The sequence below is a fragment of the Macrobrachium rosenbergii genome, chromosome 55 (assembly GCF_040412425.1).
Source record: "Macrobrachium rosenbergii isolate ZJJX-2024 chromosome 55, ASM4041242v1, whole genome shotgun sequence".
Taxonomy (NCBI): domain Eukaryota; kingdom Metazoa; phylum Arthropoda; class Malacostraca; order Decapoda; family Palaemonidae; genus Macrobrachium; species Macrobrachium rosenbergii.
In genome coordinates this window covers 34,686,490-34,708,307 of record NC_089795.1, presented here as the reverse complement: position 1 = coordinate 34,708,307, position 21,818 = coordinate 34,686,490, and the positions used below count along the sequence as shown (strand labels likewise).

Sequence of the window (21,818 nt, the reverse complement as noted above, 5' to 3'; positions counted from 1 at the left end):
GCTTTTAACTATAGCTACAAAAATCGACCTTCCTATTTCTCTCTACGGACAAATGATATTCGGAATATATTAATCGCCAATTTTATTTACCTGCAGCAAGTAATTCACAATCTCGCTTTGGTTAAGGATGCCATCAAAAGTTCATTGCAAATGCAACGCCATTTCTGAAGGCATGGCATTACAGAAACCAGGTACCCTTGTGTAATATGGAAAAGCTGTCTGTGACACAGTTTTGTGTCCTCGAGGACACGCGTAGCAGCTTTCTAAACATCGCTGTGTAATTGAATAGAGGAGAACTGCAGGACAAGAGGATTCCCAGCCAATATTGACAAAGAAGCAAGCATTTGCAGCTAACTTATTAGCGCAGGCGAAAGTTGGAGTATGAGACGGTTCAAGCTCTGTCGCAATTTCTGTCCAGGTATTGGAGATGTCGACCTTGATAAATGGTCAAAGAAATTCGCACATCCGGAGGAATATGACTCGATTTCCCTGCAGACATGTGATCGACGCATTGAAAAGGAACAGAACATCACTTGATACAGAGCCACTGAATGTCTTTGGAAGGTTTGAAAGGTTGTAGATATTCAGTCAACGTCGAAACTGCCGTGTAAAGAGGGATATTTATGTGTCATAAAATATACTTGATTTAAAAGAATATTAAACGGACGCTGAACGAGCACATACCTTTATTTCATATTTTGGGTTTAGGGAATCCACGAAAAATATATCATGTACAGGTAACCAAGGATCACTTCATACTTCATGTCGATTCCATTTGTATTTCTGAATATCCGTAAATGACATCTGAACTGAAACCTAAATGTTAGCAAAAGCTACCTTTAAAAGTAAAGAAATGTTTTTTAAAAAGTCAGTGGTACAAAGTGGTCTTTCACCTTTTTATCGGGAAGCTCGAACAGCTGCAATATATTTTCAATGGTCAAATTCGGTAACTTACTTTTGGATGGTCCACTGAGTAGCAGTTTCATTCACGAAAGAATTCATTTAAATGCAAGAGTCAAGAATTATTACGGGGTCTCTCTCCAGATAGAGGACAAATAAAAAGTTAAAATAAAAAGCACAAAAGCATAGTCGTCGCTAAGACCTAAAAAAAAATAATGGCACTTCTGTACCTAAATTAAGGAAGACTTATACATTTGGAAATTATCTGCATCAGTGGGTTAGAAGCTAGTCTGTTATACAGGGGTCAACAACATTTTGACCCCTGAGTGCCATTTATAAATCAACGCCATTTTCTGGAAAGTTTTCCGTGTAAACTATAAATTTGATTATGTGCATTACCCTTAATATAACAATTATGAATGAAACAGTGTAAATTATTTCATGTAAATGTGTAATTTACATATAAAAAATTTTATCTGTTGCTGTGGAATGTCAAAAACAATATTTGAATACTGTATATATCTACCAAATCAAATAAATCCTTGTCTCAGCTACCTTGCGCCAGCGTTGATCTCTCTGCCACATATTTGGTTATCCAGAGACGCACAAAATCATCGAAATGATCTATTATTACCTGGCTCTTTTGGGAACTGATGACGAGCTTCCTATGTTAATATATCTGTTCACAGTGACAAGCCTGAATATTCTGTGGTCTTGCCTTGCTGGCCAGGAGCAGATGGGTACAAATTATCTGTTTTAATCTAAATATCGTATCAAACCTAGGAAGGTTTACTAATAGTCTAATAACCAATATGTATAGCTTTATTACTTTTTTTTATATCTACTTCTGGCAAGAGAAATGTTTCATGGCTTCTTCCACTTCATTCATCTAGAACCGACATTACAAAATGGAACAAATTGGTGTACTCTCACGCCATTGAGGGTATGAAACAGGTAACAAACAGCTTATCTAAATAAAACTCTCCTTGGACGTAAAAAAAATGAAATAAAAATAAAAACTGAAGGTTTCAGGACGTGACGACACAATACAAACAAATCACAAACCTGGCGTTTTTAGGACAAACGAAACAACCCGCTTACCTGTGTAAGCCAACCTAGAACGTAAAATAAAGGCAACAAAAACCTTAAAAATTCAGAAAAACTTGAAAGAGCAACGAAAATTTAATGAAGGAAAACTTTAAAAAATGACGTAATAAAGTGGACCACATTGCAAAACCTGACGTCATAAGGTATACGTACAGAGCAGACAACAGATTGCTTAATACTTACGTGTATGAATCTCTCTGGAGACAATAATACAAAAACACACACACACAAAATAAAATGCTACAAAAAATTATGAAAAGGAAGACTTCAGGAACCGAGTCAAGAGTGTAAAAAAACTCCGGGCGTGACGCCATTTGGTGTATTTACAGGACACAGACAACAGCAGACAGCTTACCTGTGTAAACTTCTCCTGGGACGTACTTCTCCGGGTTGCCGCTGATCTTTATCTTGTATCCATTATCCCCGGGGATCCTTGGGCTTTCGATTCCTAGAGGGTTCCGGTTACAATTGCCCACCTGATCCCAGGCAAACCCCACACACCCACACCATATCGCCCAGACTGCCCACACCACCCACCCACTCCTCATCACCCACACCTGTAGGGAGAGAGAGAAAAAACAAGAAATTAATTAAAACAATAAAAGAAAACAGGTAAATATACACGTGTTGTATTAAATATCTTAAAAATAACACTGCACGAACTGATAAATGTTCAAAGAAGAAAAGCAGTTTTCAATATTATTGAAATACGCAACTGTCCCGACTACAAAATTTATAAAAGTGTTACAAAACTGTCAAAATCGTCTACAATAACACAAAAAAACATATTTTTTAAAACATCCAAAAGAGATAAAACTGGTGCATACAAAAAGCAAACAACAGCAGATTACAGTTTGAAAGATATAACACAAACAACATATACCCAGATGCTACTTGGTTCAAGAGGGGCTGTGTATAAGGCTTTTTTGACGGCCCATGCACCCAGCTTTACTTTTATCTTATTTTCTTGTACATAAGTTTGCCGGTCTATATTTCCTTTACGATAACAAAGAATAAATGTAAGGTACATTGGTTATCTTCAGTTTTTACATAATTTTTCTCATTTATCGAAAGTTGTATCGGGAAATGGAGGGTTAACAATAATTTAATATATTTTTTCCCAAGTTTATCCATTTTTCACATATTTGGGTAACATTTGATGACTTTTAATCAACCTGTCTGCGTGTCTCAGTTGGCAGATACACAAAAAGTCATTATTATTTTAATGACAAACCGCTGAATCAAGTAAGGTGTTCAATCAAATATCAGTGTTTTCATACAGTACATAAAGTGTTGTATTAGACTTCATGTTGGACTACACTCTGCCTTATTGCACCTGTGCTTGAAGATGGAAACGTGATTGTACCAAGTTAACAACTGTTTGTTGATACTGAAAAAACAGACTGATATTGACAATGTTACGACAATCACAAACTAACTCATATAACTTGTCTAACTCCTTAAAATATAAAGAAAATATCATGCTGCAAGATTCTGACTTGTACATGGTTAGTTTAGACGTTGCGTCCCTATTCACCAACATCCCTGTGAATGAAACCATACAAATAGTTACTGATCAGTTCATTCTGTTGTTCCCCACTCCTGACTCCACTTTCAATCATGTTAATTCCTCGGATTTTAGAAAATTGTTGGAACTTGCTATGCAGGACACAGCTTTCGTCTTTAATGATAAAGTATGTATACGGACGGATGGTGTTGGTATGAGGAGTTCTTTGAGTTGCAATATGGCGGATATCTTTATGTGGCATCTCGAAGGACGGCTGCTAGACAGCTGTCTTTCTGATTTTAAACCCCTTTACTATTGACGCTATGTTGACGACACCTTTGTCCTTTTCAAACACCCACACCACGCAGGCTCCTTTTTAGACTATGCAAATAGTTTGCACAACAATATCAACTTTACACTAGAAAAAGAAAATAATAAACTACCCTTTCTAGACACTGAAGTGTCCCCGATCTTCTAAAGGTTTCAAAGTTAGTATGTAAAGGAAACTACTTTTACAGGTTTAGGCCTCAATTTTTATAGCTCCTGTGCATTTAATTCCTTTCGATTGGTCTCCCTTCCATAACGAAATTTCCTTCTTACAAAAATATTTCCAACAAAATTGTTTTCCCCGTCTTTATTCCAACATAAAGTAAAGGACGTTTTAAATAACCATTTTAGCCCTCCCTCCCGTTCCTTCGATGTTCCCAAATCAGGACACTACTTTTCCTTTCCTTTTGTACATAATGGTGGTTTTTTACGACATCTGAAGCAGATTTTAACCAAACACTTCCCGGCAGTAAAAGTCAACATAATTTTGAAGAACCCCAAAAGTCTTGGTAGCCTTTTTAGACACAAGGAGGGACTCCCTCCTTTGATGCAGTCGGGCGTGGTGTACAAGTATACTTGCGCTGTTGCAGTCCTCAACAGATTTATGTCGGAAGTACGCGCCGGTAGGTCAAAGTGAGGGCAGATTGCCACGGTGGATTGAGCTATCGCACTAGTCTTAGGCTAGCAAAACCTGAAATGTCTAACATTAAAAAACATTCATTAATTTGTAAAAACCCAATAGACTATACAAACTTTGAAGTAAGTGACCACGACGCAGAAGGAACACCTCCTTAATATTGTAGAATCCTTGGTTATCAAGAATATTGTTCCATTACTCAATAATCATTTAACTTCTACCCCCTTATACATAGCCTAGTACCCCTCCCCCATTCTTGTTTACTTCCTAACCTTGTTTATTCTTATTAAACTTTCATCCTCTGGACTTTATTACTGAAGGTAATCTATGTCTTTTTTTGTCATTGTCATTTTTCAGTCTTTAAAACATTTTAATTTTGTAGGCTCTCTTGTAAGTTTTAATTAGTGCTTTTATGTTTTTACCTTTTTAGCCAGAAAAGATGGGATATGGGTAATCCCGAAGCGCAGCTATTAATAAATATGCCAATGATGATCTGACACTTCTTCCTATCCATACATCCTACTATGAGATTGTTTGGCTTAGCCTCCCTGAAATAAGAAATACATATATATATATATATATATATATATATATATATATATATATATATATATATATATATATATATATGTGTGTGTGTGTGTGTGTGTGTGTGTGTGTGTATACGCAACGTTCACATAAATGAGTATATGGAAGGAGCAAATATCTCAGGAACGTAAGATGTTAATGAAAATATTTTGACATGAACGCTTAATAGTTCTACTTGCTTGGTTAACTTAAGTACAAAACTGCTGGATGAGACCTGTAATATGCAGAACCCTCCGATAAAAAAAGGGAGGGGGGGAATACGGTGAAAAGCGACATTTAAAAAAAGAAGATTACGAAGAACTAGCTGAAAAAAAGATGAGAAAGTACGAGCTATACCTAGAAATAAGTCTATTGCGTTTACTAGGAAAATTTAACAGAGAAACTAACAAGTTTAGGAGGTTTCATCTACATTTCCAACATATGAGACTGTCATACATATACGGAAGCACATCGACCACTGATACGAAAGCAAAAGTATGCATACATGAGAATATAAAAACAAATGTATGATCAACCGCATTCAATGTTGAAACACCCTTCCCCGACCAAAAGACCAACTTATGTTGTATAACGGCAATTCTTCAATGAAACTGTCCCAAAAGAATTTCAAAATGCTGCTGCCACAGAAAACATTTGTAAAGAATATATTGTAAAGAAACTTCGCGGGAACATCAGACGAAAAGCCTTCTTCTAGAGCATTACGAAATGAAAGTCAAGGCCCACAAAACAAAACTCCAAATGAAGTGAAAGTCGAAACTCGCATTAAGGATGAAAGAGAACGCGATATGAGGTTCCCTCGGGAGTGGAGAGAAAAAGTTATGAAAGCTAAACCTTCTTAAAAATGTAGAACTCAAACGAAGAGAAACGTCGGAACAGAAATTATGCTGAAAAGTTAACCTTTTAGCTGCGGCCTTCAAAAGAGGGAATTGAAATAAAAAATAAAAAAAAAAATTAAGGAGTAGCTCCTCCACCCTTCAGGAGTCACATTCGGTATTCTTATCTTCCGCCCTTAGGGCTCGGCGGTCCCTTGGTATTCTTATCTCGTCTTTCGAGTTACCTCCCTTGTTATCGAGATGCTCTCATGCGAGCTATGAACTACCTCCTTTCTGACCCACCACCTACCCACCTACCTACCTAATTCCCGTCCCCCAAACCCACTGCTTATTCTAACCACGAGGTCGGATAAACTTCTAATCATTTCTTTCCTTGGATAAGTAAAGCCCCATCCGACCCTACTCCAAGTCTCACTGTGAAGAAAAGGGTAGGATTAGGAGGTACTCTTACTCTTAATGAACAGTCCTTAATAAAACAGTGGAAAAATTATATATTTAATGAAAATTGCAGTTGGTTTGCCAACATTCTATTCAAAGATTTCCACGGGAGTCGTACATCTATTTACAAACATAAATCATAAATGAATACCATGTGTGGAATCAAAATAGGTTTTATTCCTTAATGTACGTGTGTGTGTGTGTGTGTGTGTATATACGTCAGTTCGCGCGTGCGCAGAGCCTTCAGTCTATTTTAAGTCTTCATGTAGAAACCATACAGCAGAGAAAAAACTACAGATGTTGCCGAATGATAAATAGGAATATGAAGAAATGTTTCACAAGTCGATGACAACAGGTAAAATACCACAATTTGAAACTTGACATTTCGTACGACTGACATCTCATGACAGAATATGAAAAGACAGTGACGCTATAGATGTCTTTTACAGATCCCAATGCTTGCCAGACTAAAGGTATCGCTGTTCAACACACAGTAAGATCAATTTTTCTAACTTTCTGAAATGTTTCCTTATCCTTTTTAGAATCATCTTTCAAATTTATAGTGATTCCTAACCCAAGCCCTACCGACCAACAAAAACCCAAACTTCGATACAGAACATAGAACATAGAATTTACGCTAAAGGCCAAGCGCCGGGACCTATGAGGTCATTCAGCGCTGAAACTGAAATTGATATTAAGAAAGTTTGAAAGGTGTAACTGGAGAAAACCTCGCAGTGGTACTATGAAACAACTGTTAGAGAGGGTGGAGAGTCAGATGGAAGAAAGCGCATATGAACAGAGGTACAGTAAAAGGAATAAAAGAGGTTGCAGCTACAGGCCGAAGGGACGCTGTAAAGACCCTTTAGTAATGCCTACAGTACACCACGTGAGGTACACTTACTCACTATCCCACACCCCCTACGGGGAAAGCTTCGTTATAAACATCTGTAACTATTCATCTCCAATTCCTGCAAGATATTATAGTTCTAGGTCCATCTGGAACAATTTTCTAAACAGGGCCAAAATAAAACCTATAAAAAATAATGTATACTTTTGATTCGTGACACATTATGGTGGTATATCTATGTTCTGACAGAGAACTAACTGCCCGGAACTTTCTACTTGCGAGGGGAGAGAGAGAGAGAGAGAGAGAGAGAGAGAGAGAGAGACTCATGCTGCGAAAGTAATTGTAAGCGAATGTACACAGATTACCGGGGCAGCAATCAACTGACGGGAAAAGAATAAATTCCCTTTAATGATGGGGGGAGTAATTGCACTAATTAATTAGATGTGGATTCAGGAAATTTTAAACCAATTAATTAAATTCCGGTGAGTCTCCGAGCCTTGAACACAGCGTTGGCTATGAACCGATAATGATGAAACTATAAACAAAATGGTTAACCTTTATAACGAGAGAGAGAGAGAGAGAGAGAGAGAGAGAGAGAGAGAGAGAGAGAGAGAGAGAGAGAGAGAGAGAGAGGTTAAAAAAAGAAAACATAAAAAGCCTTCGCGTATTGGAACGCACGAGGCAGAGAGATCGGAATGATTGGTCTCGTTCCTCTACAGCCAAAAGATTGGTGGGAAAGCGCCACAAGTCGCTGTCTAATCAATATCCAGCACTCTGAAATATCCATTGCATTCCAGTTCAGACGATACAAATAAAACGTGGCAAAAAAAATATTTACTGTTTACACGTACATACCTTACCCACACACACACACACACACACACACACACACACATATATAATGGGTATACGACTAAGAAGAAAGTTATATAACGGAGTGAAAGATTTTTCGCCTTAACTCTAAGGTATTTTCAGCGAGAGGGGGAGGGAGAGGGAGAGAGAGTGAGTGTGTTACATATTGTTTTACACACACACACACACACACACACGTATATATATATATATATATATATATATATATATATATATATATATATATATATATATATATATATATATATTGTATGTGTGTTTTTATAATACATTTCTACTCTCACAGTTCGTTATTAGATGTATATGTACTTATGGAGTGCACTTTAAAGTACTGAAACAGTACCGAGAAAAATCTAACACACTCTAGAAAACTTATACCATAATTTTCCTATTTTCGTTTTGCCATTTTATTCTTTGTTGGCGGAAGCCCTCTTACATTCTATTTAATAATTTATTGATCAAAGCGCTGTAAAATTTTTAGTTCCCAATTCGATATTCTCCTTTGGAAATAGAATTATCTTTACGACCCAACAGATAAATGCTTTTTGTAACTCAAAAGAAGCTTTTGTAAAAATTCCTTTTAATATTTTACAAGCCTCATTTCTCATACATTTTTTAGGTTACCCCCTTTTTTAGGAATACCAATACTTTATAAGAATATACAACGACCAAATAAAATCAATTAATCAATGGACCTCCCTCTCCCACTTAAGAATTGAAGACTGATTCAGCGCGTGAAAAGGGTTTTTCTAATTTTCATCTCAAACGTATTTACTGGTCAGTAAATTTCTTTTCCTCTTCTTCGAAAGTCCTTGGCAAAATCAAATTATTTAACGTAGATTTCATTTAATAACTCATAAAAATTAAGTATTGTATTAAACTCCTTTTACTTTTCGCTAAATAATCGTTTTCAGCCTCTTTCCCTTGTCATAAGTTGCCCTTGTACAAGTTCCATTTTGTGTATAGAGTTTTTCAAAATTCAATACAATCTTGGGGATCCTGATAACTACTTCTGAGCATCTGACAATCGTATTATTCTGACTACAACAACAACTTTGACAATCAAGGACTTGATGGTAAGTAAACTGTAATTAGATTGTTCCCTGCTACGGAGATGGTCTAGAAAAATCCTTAATGAATTCGGTGTTCCATACGAAAGCATTTCATGCGAACCCATATATATATATATATATTTATATATATATTATATATATATATATATATATATATATATATATATATATATATATACATACTAGCTGATCACCCTGGTGCTGCTATAGGGAAAATTCTGTATGACATTCTACATGCAAAGGAGAGAAACAGGAGGTTAGGGGGGGAAAGAAAGGGAAGGGGAGGGGGAGGGGGGGAGGGGAGAGAGAAGGGAGAGGGGGAGGGGTTTGCGTTGACGGTCTGAGTGACAGGTCTACATTTTTCATAGGAGAGTTCATGCTTTGAACGGTCGTGGGTGAACTTACAGGTATTATTTTGGTGACCCCCTTTTACCCAGCTATTACTATGTTTTCTGCCCCTTTTATCCAGGTATTATCGTGATGACTGTCCATTGTATTCATAAATTACTGTGGTGACTGTCCCTTTTATCCATGTATTACAGATCTGCCTGTCCCTTTTATCCAGGTATTACTGTGGAGATTGTCCCTTTTATCCAGCTGTTACTGTGGTGAATCCCTTTTATCTAAGTATTACTGTGATGACTGTCCCTTTTAGCCAGGTATTACTGTACTGTCTGACACCTTTAACCAGGTATTACTGTACTGTCTGTCCCTTTTATCCAGGTATTACTGTGGTAAATATCACTTTTATCCAGGTATTACTATACTGTCTGTCCCCTTTAATCAGGTATTACTGTACCTTCTGTCCCTTATATCCAGGTTTATCTGTGGTAACTATCACTTTTATCCAGGTATTACTATACTGTCTGTCCACTTTAATCAGGTATTACTATGCTGTCTGTCCCTTTTATCCAAGCATTACTGTGGTAACTATCACTTTTATCCAGGTATTACTGTACTGTCTGTCCCCTTTAATCAGGTATTACTATGCTATCTGTTCCTTTTATCCAGGCATTACTGTGGTGACTGTCCATATTATCCAAATATTACTGTGCTGTCCGTCCCCTTTATCCAAGTATTACTGTGATGACTGTTATCCAAGTATTAATGTGGGGACTGTCCTTTTTATCCAGGTATTACTGTGGCGACTGTACCTTTTATCCAGGTATTATTATGCTGCCTGTCCCTTTTAACCAAGGATTACTGTGGTGTCTGTCCCTTTTATCCAGGTATTAGAGTGGTGACTGTCCCTTTTATCCAAGTATTACTATGCTGTCTGTCACCTTTAACCAGGTATTACTGTGCTGTCTGTCCCATTTATCCAGGTATTACTATGCTGCCTGTCCCCTTTAACCCTGTATTACTGTGCTGTCTGTCCCTTGCATCCAGGTATTACTGCGGTGACTGTCCCTTTTATCCAGGTATTACTGTGGTGACTGAAAACCATTTTCAGTACTAAATGTCTATGGTCTCGAGTACATGAAATGAGGTATGGTAAACCCGCTGAGTTTATTCACAACATATGTTACGAGGGGAAGGGGGAAGAGAAGGGGGCCGATTTGAAACCTACCCAAATTTTGTCCAGATCGGTCAAACTGTTCGGATTTATAGCGCACAAACATACAAACTAACATACAAATAGACATACAAACATTCACTTTTATATATAGGAAATATATATGTATTTATATATATTATATATAATATATATACATATGAGAGAGAGAGAGAGAGAGAGAGAGAGAGAGAGAGAGAGAGAGAGAGAGAGAGAGAGAGAGTTGTCAGTTCCACACAACAAGAAAAGGAGCTGTTTAGATGCTCTACTTGTACACTAAATTTGGAGTATAGAGAATTGATACGTTGGAAATCGCAAGATTAAATTCTGAAGAAACTGATAAATAATGTTTATATGTGGATTTGAGCGTTTTCAGGTGGCTTGGTCAGTTAAGACAATGGGAGATGACAGAATAGTGGAAACTGTGTATGATGAATTCTTGACAGGGGAAAGACACACATAGATATTGCGGGACTTACAGAGGTGAAAAGTATTAGGAAGAATTTCTCTAACCTCACTCTTGGCCTTGTACAAAAAATGCGTCCAGTAAAAATTTTAATACTTAGCTATTCATGACATTTTCCATATTGTAAATTTTTTACCATTACAAAGGCTTCCAAAAATGTCATAAACACGGCCTTGTAAACATAACACTGTTCAAAATTTAAAAGTCCTTCAAATCAAGACAACTTATTTTTTCAATTCATAGACGGGAAAATCGGGTTAAGTCCCCAAATTACACACAGGTGGCTTCTGATAACCTTGAACCACTGGGCAACCGTGTGGGTTAAGGCGTCCACTGTAGTCCTGAGTTCTTGTCCTTCGTTGGTTTGAGCCCACGGGACGACGAACTTATTATCAACTAAAAATTCCCCTTCGGTAACATATATGAAAATATTGTTCCGGTAGAGCGAATTGGATATTAAAGGACGTTTGTAGCTTTACTGATTGCATATGAATCACGGTGATGTGATAAAATATGTCATATGTATATATATATATATATATATATATATATATATATATATATATGTATATATATACATACATGCATGTATGTATGTATATATATATCATTTATACATATATATATATCTAATATATTCCCACTACTTTGGTTAGGCTTCTATAAGATGGAATGGTTTAGAATCCAGATTCTTTCATTTACAGAGTACAGTTTCACGAGTACTAGCCTTCGAAGACATTCTTCTTCAGCAGGTACCGATGCTCTGGCGAGATAACAGCTACAGCCGGATAGGTATGCGTTCCTCCCAACATCTCTTGCTTTCCTTTTCCTAATCCCTGGGATGACCTACCCGTTGATCTTATCTCCTCCTCCCCTACCCACCGGTCTACTTGATCTTCTTGGGGATATGATTAATCCTCCGATGCTCGGGATTATCCCCTTAACTCTCCTCAACGCATCGGTACCTGATGAGGAAGACTGTATGTCTTCGAAAGCTAGTATTTGGTAAATTGTACTTTGAGAATTAGAGAATCTGGAATCTAAACCATCGTGTCTCGCTGAAGCCAACGTGTAGTAGAAACATATATATAAACAGTAAGCTGTGTGGCTATTTTGTGATTTATCTTTTATATATATTATTATATATATATATATATATATATATATATATATATATATATATATATACATATATACTGTATATGTATATATATACATATATGTATATATATATATACACACAATGTGTGTTTGTGTACATAAATACTCACCGACAGCCTTCTCCATCCAGGCATGAGGGATATAGGTTGCAAGAGTATTGGTGTCACACAATATTTACGCATGATACCCAGTAAGCAAGACGCGTCTGTGTAGGTGTATGAAGCGGATACCAAAAGTTCAGAGGGATAACCGAGCCAAGTGTTTCGTGTTGCTTGTTTTCTCTTTAAGAAGAAGTCTGTTTAAATGTGTATACTGCATACACATTTCCTTGCGAGTGTTTGTCGATGCACGCAGACACAGCAAATAAAAAAAAAATACAAAACGCGCGCATAAACAAAAATAAATGACCACGAGATCGTACAAACATTCAACAAATACAATGCAGACAACTAAATTTAAAGACTGCAATAATAACCTTAACAGCAATGCAAATGACGAAAAAGCTCTTTTCCCCAAAACTGCAGATAAAATTGTAAACGATACTAAAACTGAAAAGTCGAAGAGTCCATCATCCGCGTAATTCCTCTTTCGATCGAGTGATTCGAAGGAAGAGGATATTGCCGCTGTTTTATTGGTGTACCAACGGAGGAAATTAATTTCCAATCCAGCTGAATATATACTCTCAAGAGTCTTCCTGAGAAACTACGAGAAAAGAGAGGGGAAAAAATAGCTTCTTAAATCACGAGGAGGATCTCATATTCAAGATCTCTGGAATAAGTCTGGTGTAAAAGGAATACACGAACGTATTTTGTATCATAAAAATAAGTGACGTTTTACCAAACCTACATATTCAAAACCACTTTCTGTTATTTTAATGCGGACGCTTTCAAAATTACTTGCATATATATACCCCACCACCTATCACGGATTTCCAAAAATAGTTTACCTCAGATATTACATTACATAGCATCAAATGATGCTGAGGCCTCCTAGACTTTACAGGTTACAGAATAATTACATATAAAACGTTCAATGCTCCAACTAGACATACGTGTCAGTAACGTTATCACTGAGCTGAAATTTCCATCAAATGTTTATGTGTTAACCGTAAAAAGTAAAATTCATTTAATAATACCCAACGAAACCAAAACATGAAACATTTTTTAAATATAAAAACGACCAGATCTAGCAGTGATTACTATATAAAAAGTGTTGTAGTTATAAATATAATGCATTCCGAAATATGTATACATTTTAACAGAAAAAAAATAATGGTCAACAAAGTGCGGTACAACTTCTTTATTAAGATTGATCTAACTTGATTAATTCAGATATGTTTATTATACGGATTCATCTAAATGTTTTTTTCTGAATTCTTTTGTCAAATAAGGTATAAGAACTGAAGAAAAATATGCGAAAAAAAATCATCTTTTAGGCCATTTTCAAAGGAAACCGAGAAGGGCACACCGAAGCGTAATGGTGACTGCAGAACAACAGTTACTCGAGCAGAGGAACAACCCGAGGACCTGAGAATGCAACAGACACAACAAACTTCCCAGGAAAGGTGTAAATCACAACAGCTGACGGCTAAGTTTAATAACTGTGCCGTATAGGATGGAGAGAGCATAAATTAAGAATGACAGACCAGTTGACTTAACCTTGGAACATATGGAACAGTTCTACAATAAATTAGCTCAGTGGTCTGGTTACACTACTTAGTAATAAAATCTATTACACACGGGCAAAAAGTCTTTTATGGAGCTGGGAAAGCTGCTAAAAAATAAATAAAATACCTGGTGTCTACGAAACCGAACTTTCATGGTTTGTAGTCCAAACCATACTGCCACATTTCCCAACCATCTTAAAACGGTAGTCTTGTTGAAGTTTTCAGGCGTTTTATAATAAGTAGTATAATGAAATAAACATCATACACACTAATTTGCTGTTTAAATCTCTCGTCCCATATGTGGATGAAATAATGATGAAAGGAAGATGTAGATGGCTCGGACACGTCCGTCGCACAAGCCCTGGGAGAGTAGTACGTGACAGTGTCAGCTGGGCTCCTGTGAGCACCAGAAGAGCTGAAAGAAGCATACCTGCTTGGTTGAGAAGCATGAGACACGAGGCTGGGAATGAGGGGAGATTTGCGCAATATACAGTACAGGAAAGACAAAAGCAAAGAATTTTACATAGGCCCTTTAAGTTCACGTCTTTGGAGGCGATGATAATGATTCTGGAATGCTACATATAATTCAAATCGTAACAAAATGCAACAGAAAAGAGAAATTTAATAGAAAGATTATACAGTTTATTTATGCGAATCATTTTCATAGTAAATATAATATAGTAACCATCATGAATTACTGCAGCTAATAAATCCCAAAAAATGTATTACAAGAAAAGATAAGATGTACAGTATGCTGCACAATTTACGTGATGGATATCACAAAATTACAAATTATAAATATTCAGGACACCTCTATTTTCAGAATAATTTTCATTAAGTACAGAGCAATTATTCCTGAAACAATAACAAAGCAGGAACCAACCGAACACAATAACTAAAAGCATTACTGTTCTGGAAAAAGAAAAAAAAAAAAAAAAGTTCAGGGCAATTTCTCCCGCGAAGCGTGGCGAGAAGAATCCGCAGACTTTACGGAAAGCCTTTATAGCGCCAATAGCCGTGGTTATTTTCTGGATATTTGTGGTAACATAAAATAAGCTGGGAAGCAAGTACAGTTTTGGCTGGGTATCAACATGGTCAATGGAATACTGTTTTTCCACTTATTTCATGTAAACAGTTCTATGCCAATATTTCACCGCAAAAAAAATAAATAAATAAGCAACAGCTGGTGTCTAACGTTCCATTTTCCTATACTATTCTACAGCTAAAATACCGGAAAAAATCTTTTCATTGACTATGTTCGTGTGTACTGTGCTTTCATCCTAGCACATAAACAGTTTTTTTTCTACCATGCACTACTAATTTTTCCAACACATTTACACACACACACACACACACACACACACACACACACACACACACACACACATATTACATTATACATACAGTATATATATATATATATATATATATATATATATATACCATATATATATATATATATATATATATATATACACACACTTGAAGCTGGTTTGAAATTTACACTTGTCATTTACCTCTCCAAAATCAAAACGTAACCATCAACCAGAAGACCCATAACAATTACGGACTTTACGAGGCCACTGGTATTTCTCCACTGGAGAATTAAACGAATCTGGATAACTGTTAAAATGACACTGCCCTTATTCCTCAAGTTAAAGCAACAAAAGAAGCAGCCAGAATCAGGCCCTCAATTTAGGAGATATTTCCCCATTCCTGTGTCCTCGTATCAAGCGAGGGGAAAGGGGAGGAAATATGAAGGGGAAACTTTTGTAACCTAATTAAAATTACCAATCTCATATTTAAAAGCCCCTTTTTCCCCCTCAAAGTTGAAAACCAGGAGTGGATCGATCTGCATTTTAAAAGGCCAATTAAAGGACAGTCACTCCTTATCTTGAACGACCACATACTGGAATTTCCGATGAGAGAGAGAGAGAGAGAGAGAGAGAGAGAGAGAGAGAGAGAGAGAGAGAGAAGCCACTTCCTCCCCAAACATAGAAACTTTTTACTTCTTTTCCCTTTCTTCCATAGAAATTCTATAAACAAAGTCCCTTCAAATGTTTATACGGTATATGAGCTTCTTTTGTTATCCGTGCTGACTTCTGACAACTTATTCTCGTTTAGCCACTTTCGGAAGATATTAAAAGATGCCTCTACCCTTCAGGATAGAGACCGAAGCGTCACCCCTGTAATTCCAAGTGGGAATTCATCCCACTTCGACTTGCAGAGACCATGTTAACTCCGCCTCCCAGACGGTGTTTGTATTTCTCTCTGGTAATTGCTTGACGAAGGTTCAATCAAATCTAATTTAGTCGACCTTTATCCGAGAGGTTTGCACGATACACGATTGGCTTATGGAGGGGGTTCACGTAAACGTCGACTGTGCTCTAATTTGTAGGCAATATATATTGATTAAGCATTTTGGATAGGTGTTTTGGAGCTATGTTATTTTTAAAAATGTGTATTTAATTGCTGATTTTTCCCATCCTATACTACAAAAGATGCTCTCAAAGCTAAATACTGCTATTATGTACATGTAACATTCATAAAAAACACACCTGTATACGTCTTCAGAGAGAGAGAGAGAGAGAGAGAGAGAGAGAGAGAGTCCTGGGTCAATTAAAATCAAGGTGGTAAAATGCGTAATTGTAGCGTCATCACCTTATCCGCAGAAAATTATCCCATCACGCTTTCCGAGGGGACGCTCAGAGAATTATGAAAATGAGCGGAAGAACAGATTGGCACTGCCACAGAACGCTGATGATAACGGTGGTGATGTTGATGACAGTTTCGCGGAAAGGGAGAGGGTGACGCGGTAAATATTTGTCGGGACCCTGACGGAGGAGGGCTCAGACAAACAGGGGTCCGGTTTCTTACACCACTGGGAGAAAAGAGTGGAAGAGGAGTTTGTACAGGCTATATCAGCAACGCTCGGGATTTTCAAAGCTCTACTAACGTTTCGTCCTGTTTTGTTATTGCAGCAGCTGGTCCTTCTTCTTATAATCCAATCCACAATATACAGATTGCGATTATGAATATATATATATATATATATATATATATATATATATATATATATATATATATACATATATATATATATATATATATATATATATATATATATATACACACATATATAATATATATATATATATATATATATATATATATATACAGATATACACGAGGTGTGTCTATTAGATAACAAGACTGATTAAATAACTCACCTTTATTTATATGTATTACAAATTCAATGCTCGTCACCTACAATATACTCGTACTCATTTGCACTAATACATAGCTGCAGTCTTCTTTTCCACTGGTCGAAGGCAAGGAGGAAAACAATTTCTGTCAGCTGTTTCAACACATCCGCCGTTTCCTTCTTCACAGCATTAAGTGACCCAAAATGTGTCCCTTTTAAGCACTGATTTAACTTTTGGGAATAGATAAAAGTCGCACGGTGCTCAATCGGGCGAATATGGAGGGTGTCTTTGTCAATGTTCACAGATTCAGCTGTCATTCGAACACTGAGTCGGCGGTCTTTCCGAACAACCTGAAACTGATTTTTTCTACATTTTCTTCGGTTCTTGAAGTAAAGGTCATCCAGGGCGTTCATCATCTTTGACGTCCCTCGCTGAATCTTTTGTGCCACTCAAACACCCGCGCACGAGACAGGCAGTCATTCCCATAAGATGTACTAAGCATTTGAAAACATTGTTTGTGTGTTTTTGGAAATTTTACTAAAAATTTCAAATTGACACGTTGTTCAACTTTTAAACTTGTCCTTTTTTAGGCCCATTACAGAAAACACTACCAAACTAAACGGCGAATCACAATCAACTGAACGTCATAGAGTATTGCAGCTTGTTATGCAGGTTCGGACATATTCAAAGTCACCACGCATCCAGTTATGACCGGTTCCGACTGCTTTGTTTACGAGGTGGAATCACAGTCTTCAGCATTTAATAGACATACCTCGTTATTATGTATATATATATATGTATATATATATATATATATATATATATATATATATATATATATATATATTATATATATATCTCCACTGGTCATTTTTTTACCAGATAATATATATAATTGTAATAGCCACAGTTACCCCTCTCATTTTTTTTTTTTTCATACTTTTCGGATACGTTTGTCACTACAAAGCCTTAGATCCAAATACAAGAATATGATGTAATTATGATGTTCGGTAGCAGGATTAGAACCCGCATCCAGAGTGTAAGAAAGAGGTCACGTTGCCGACCTGACCACCACATATCAGAATTACTTCATATTCTCGCATTTGGATCTCAGGCTTTGTAGTGACAAGTGCATCCAAAAAGTGTGAAAAATTCGAGAGGGAACTGTGGTTATTACAAATTTTAATATATATATATATATATATATATATATATATATATATATATATATTACACACACACATACATACATACGTAAGTAATTGTAACAACCATATGAAAGAATCGGTAACGTAACCTCGTACTGATACTCCGGGTGGAGGTTCGAATCTTGATACGGATGTCACAATTTCTTCATATTTTTGCATTTGGATCTCGGGCTTTGTAGTGACTACCACATCAAGAAGTGTGAAAGAATTCGTGAAGTGAAGAGAGCATTGTAGTTATTCATATATATATATATATATATATATATATATATATATATATATATGTGTGTGTGTGTTGTACAAGCCTGATTACTCCACACAAACACAAACGCTTTCGTAAGCATTTCACCAAGTTTGTTTCCCGTTATGAAGTGGTTAGCACCATGAGTTAAGAGGCGTGCACAAGGGCTAGGTTCCGCAGTTTCCGGATGCTGGTATCAAAGAAGTGTCAGGCAAGGGAAATTTGCAACTACGGTCTACCAGTTTTTTTTATGCTAAAAGTATTACCACAGTATATTACGAATAAGGATCGAAGCTCCCGAGTGCTGACAAAATACCCCACAATTTTATACACTTGGGAAGAAATTAACGAAAACATGAACCGTCCAATCATTTATGCTTCAGGGATTTAGGTGTGTTTCTTATTGTTATTTTTGAAATGTAAACCCATTTCATTGGCATACATTAACCTCCTCAACTAAATTAATCGCACTGAACCAAAATATGCGTGAGTGAATGTATGTACAATACAAATACAAAACAAACACACACACATACACACACACACACACACACACACACACATATATATATATATATATAAATATATATATATATGTATGTATGTATGTATATATATATATATATATATATATATATATATAACTGGTTATGGCAGAACGTGACGTGACAGAATAGGTTAAGCGAGGAAGGAAACATGATGTGCGTAAAAGAATGAAGGAGACACTTGAATGTATAAGCAGGCCACGATGTGAATATCTAAAAGGACCCTTGCAAGTAAATGAAAAAATTTCGACGATGCCAAGATAAAATGTTTGTCTATAATACATAAAAGAAGAAACGACAGAATGAGAAATGGTCGACGAAAATACTGTACACTTCAGAAGTATAAGGACGAAGTAAAGGGAGAAGAGGAAGACCAGGATAGGGGTATTGAAAGGGAAGAGCCTAAATATCCAGGAAGTGTGAGTGTACTAGGTGGCTAATGTGGAATTTTTCTGTGCCTGCAGGTCATCCAAGATTCAGAATTTTAAGTATAAATGTGAAACTAACTGTTGTGCTGTAGTTTTTTCTCGAGTCACTACCTGTTAGGGAAACGACTTGATGTTGATATATATATATATATATATATATATATATATATATATATTATGCGTGTATGTGTGCGTGTGTATATATATTATATATATATATACTTACATATACGCGTTTGTTTATTATTATTTACAGCATGAGCTTAAATTTTTGTGTACGTTCATATAAGAATACAGACCATTACATTTCCCATCACAGAATATCCCAGTACATTTCGAGAAAATCTTGAGTGATATTCCCACGATTACCCTATATTTTCGCATATAAACATCACCGGATAAATGGACAGTATTTGTTCTAGATTCATTCCATTTCGTGGAGTATAAGTCCTTGCGCGAAAAATAAATGGGCAATTCATTAAAAGCTGGAATAGATTTAAGACTTACAAAGAAGCCATCAAGTGCACAAGGTATCGGAAAGGGGAAGACAATCACACAAGGGAAATAAATGCGTAAGTGAGAGAAAGAGAAGGGACGTTTCTTGCAAATGCAGCTGATAATCCCAAGTCTTTTTCAGTTACCTCCATTCCTCAGTTCGAGTGACTGCAGGAAATACGGATGGGTTTGTAGGTTTACCTTTTTTTTTTTTTTTTTTTATCATCATCTTATTCATGTGGGGGGGAGGGTTTGAGGCTTTGGTTTTCATTTTGTCCTCATCAGCAGGATTACTAACTGGTTATCTGTGTTTCATACTCGTTTTCATTGTTTAATCTAAGCAATGAACTGTGTTTCTACTTAATTCTCGTTTAGTGTTTATATCCATAAAAACTTCCCGTTTGACTGACACCCGGCAGGTTCACCTGGTTGACACTCAGCAGGTTCACTTGACTGACACCTGGCAGGCTCACTTGACTGACACCCAGCAGGTTCACCTGACTGACACCCGGCAGGTTCACTTGACTGCCACCCGGCAGGTTCACTTGACTGACACCCGGCAGGTTCACTTGACTGACACCCGGCAGGTTCACTTGACTGACACCCGGCAGGTTCACTTGACTGACACCCGGCAGGTTCACTTGACTGACACCCGGCAGGCTCACTTGACTGACACCCGGCAGGCTCACTTGACTGACACCCAGCAGGTTCACTTGACTGACACCCAGCAGGTTCACCTGACTGACACCCGGCAGGTTCACTTGACTGACACCCGACAGGCTAACTTGACTGACACCCGGCAGGTTCACTTGACTGACACCCAGCAGGTTCACTTGACTGACACCCAACAGGTTCAAGTAAAACCCTAAGGATGCATTCAGTGAAACTTCCACTGACTGATTTGTAATGTGCAACCACAGCACTTCTGTCACACCAAATATGGTACCTAAGATAAGCTGCCAGTATCAAAAGACCAAATGCTCATGCCAACAATAATAAACAAAATTAAAAGGAGTAATAACAGGAAGTATTTCACCTGCTCTCTCTCTCTCTCTCTCTCTCTCTCTCTCTTTCTCTCTCTCTCTCAAAAAATTCCAAGAGAAACTATAAAGGATTGCTTTTCTCCACAGAATCTATTTTCGATAGCTAACATGAAAAGATTTGTATCAGTTTCCGAAGAACCTGAGAGGTATCGCAGAATCGCATGCCAAAAACACTGGCCGAATTCGGATTTCCTTTTTTCGTATCATTACCGATTGAAAAGAAAAGTGTTATCCTAAAAGCAAAACAAAGGCAGCAGCAAACCAATGCTATTAACATTGGCTCTCTCTCTCTCTCTCTCTCTCTCTCTCTCTCTCTCTCGTTTTTATCACAAGTAATTCACTTATCTTTTAATGAACGAATAACCACTCCTTGCTTCTGGTATCTCCTGAGTGTAAGTCATTCAAAATGACTTCAAAAGTACTGCGTGAATAGCAATAAAATTCCAAAGCAGTGATGCCATTTTACCTGTTAAGGGATGAGCTCTGGGATTACCATTAACACCTAATGTGTAAACGGAAAAAACGTGTTATGTTTTCCACCAAATAACACAATTAAAATAATGTAGTATATCAAAGTTAATCCCTTCTAAATACTACATTCACTTAAATTCTCAGAAGTGCAATTCTAAGAGATAAGACGAACCAAAGAGTTCTGAAAGGAATTGTAACCTTCC

At 36.8% G+C, this 21,818-nt stretch overlaps 2 protein-coding genes across 5 annotated transcripts in view; one reads left to right on the top strand and one right to left on the bottom strand.

The window, feature by feature from the left end:
* Positions 1 to 21,818, bottom strand: part of LOC136835960 (spondin-1-like) — a 940,271-nt gene that overhangs the window by 721,853 nt on the left and 196,600 nt on the right. For all 4 annotated transcript variants that reach the window (XM_067099863.1, XM_067099861.1, XM_067099862.1 and 1 more), the window contains exon 2: positions 2,363 to 2,564. In XM_067099863.1, coding sequence (XP_066955964.1) covers positions 2,363 to 2,555 — 193 coding nt within the window. In that variant the 5' untranslated portion in view covers positions 2,556 to 2,564. The remainder of the gene's footprint in view (positions 1 to 2,362; positions 2,565 to 21,818) is intronic.
* Positions 19,481 to 20,970, top strand: LOC136835785 (involucrin-like). The gene is made up of 2 exons (XM_067099641.1): positions 19,481 to 19,597; positions 20,521 to 20,970. Exons 1-2 carry the CDS (start codon positions 19,481 to 19,483, stop codon positions 20,968 to 20,970), a joined length of 567 nt encoding a protein of 188 aa, XP_066955742.1.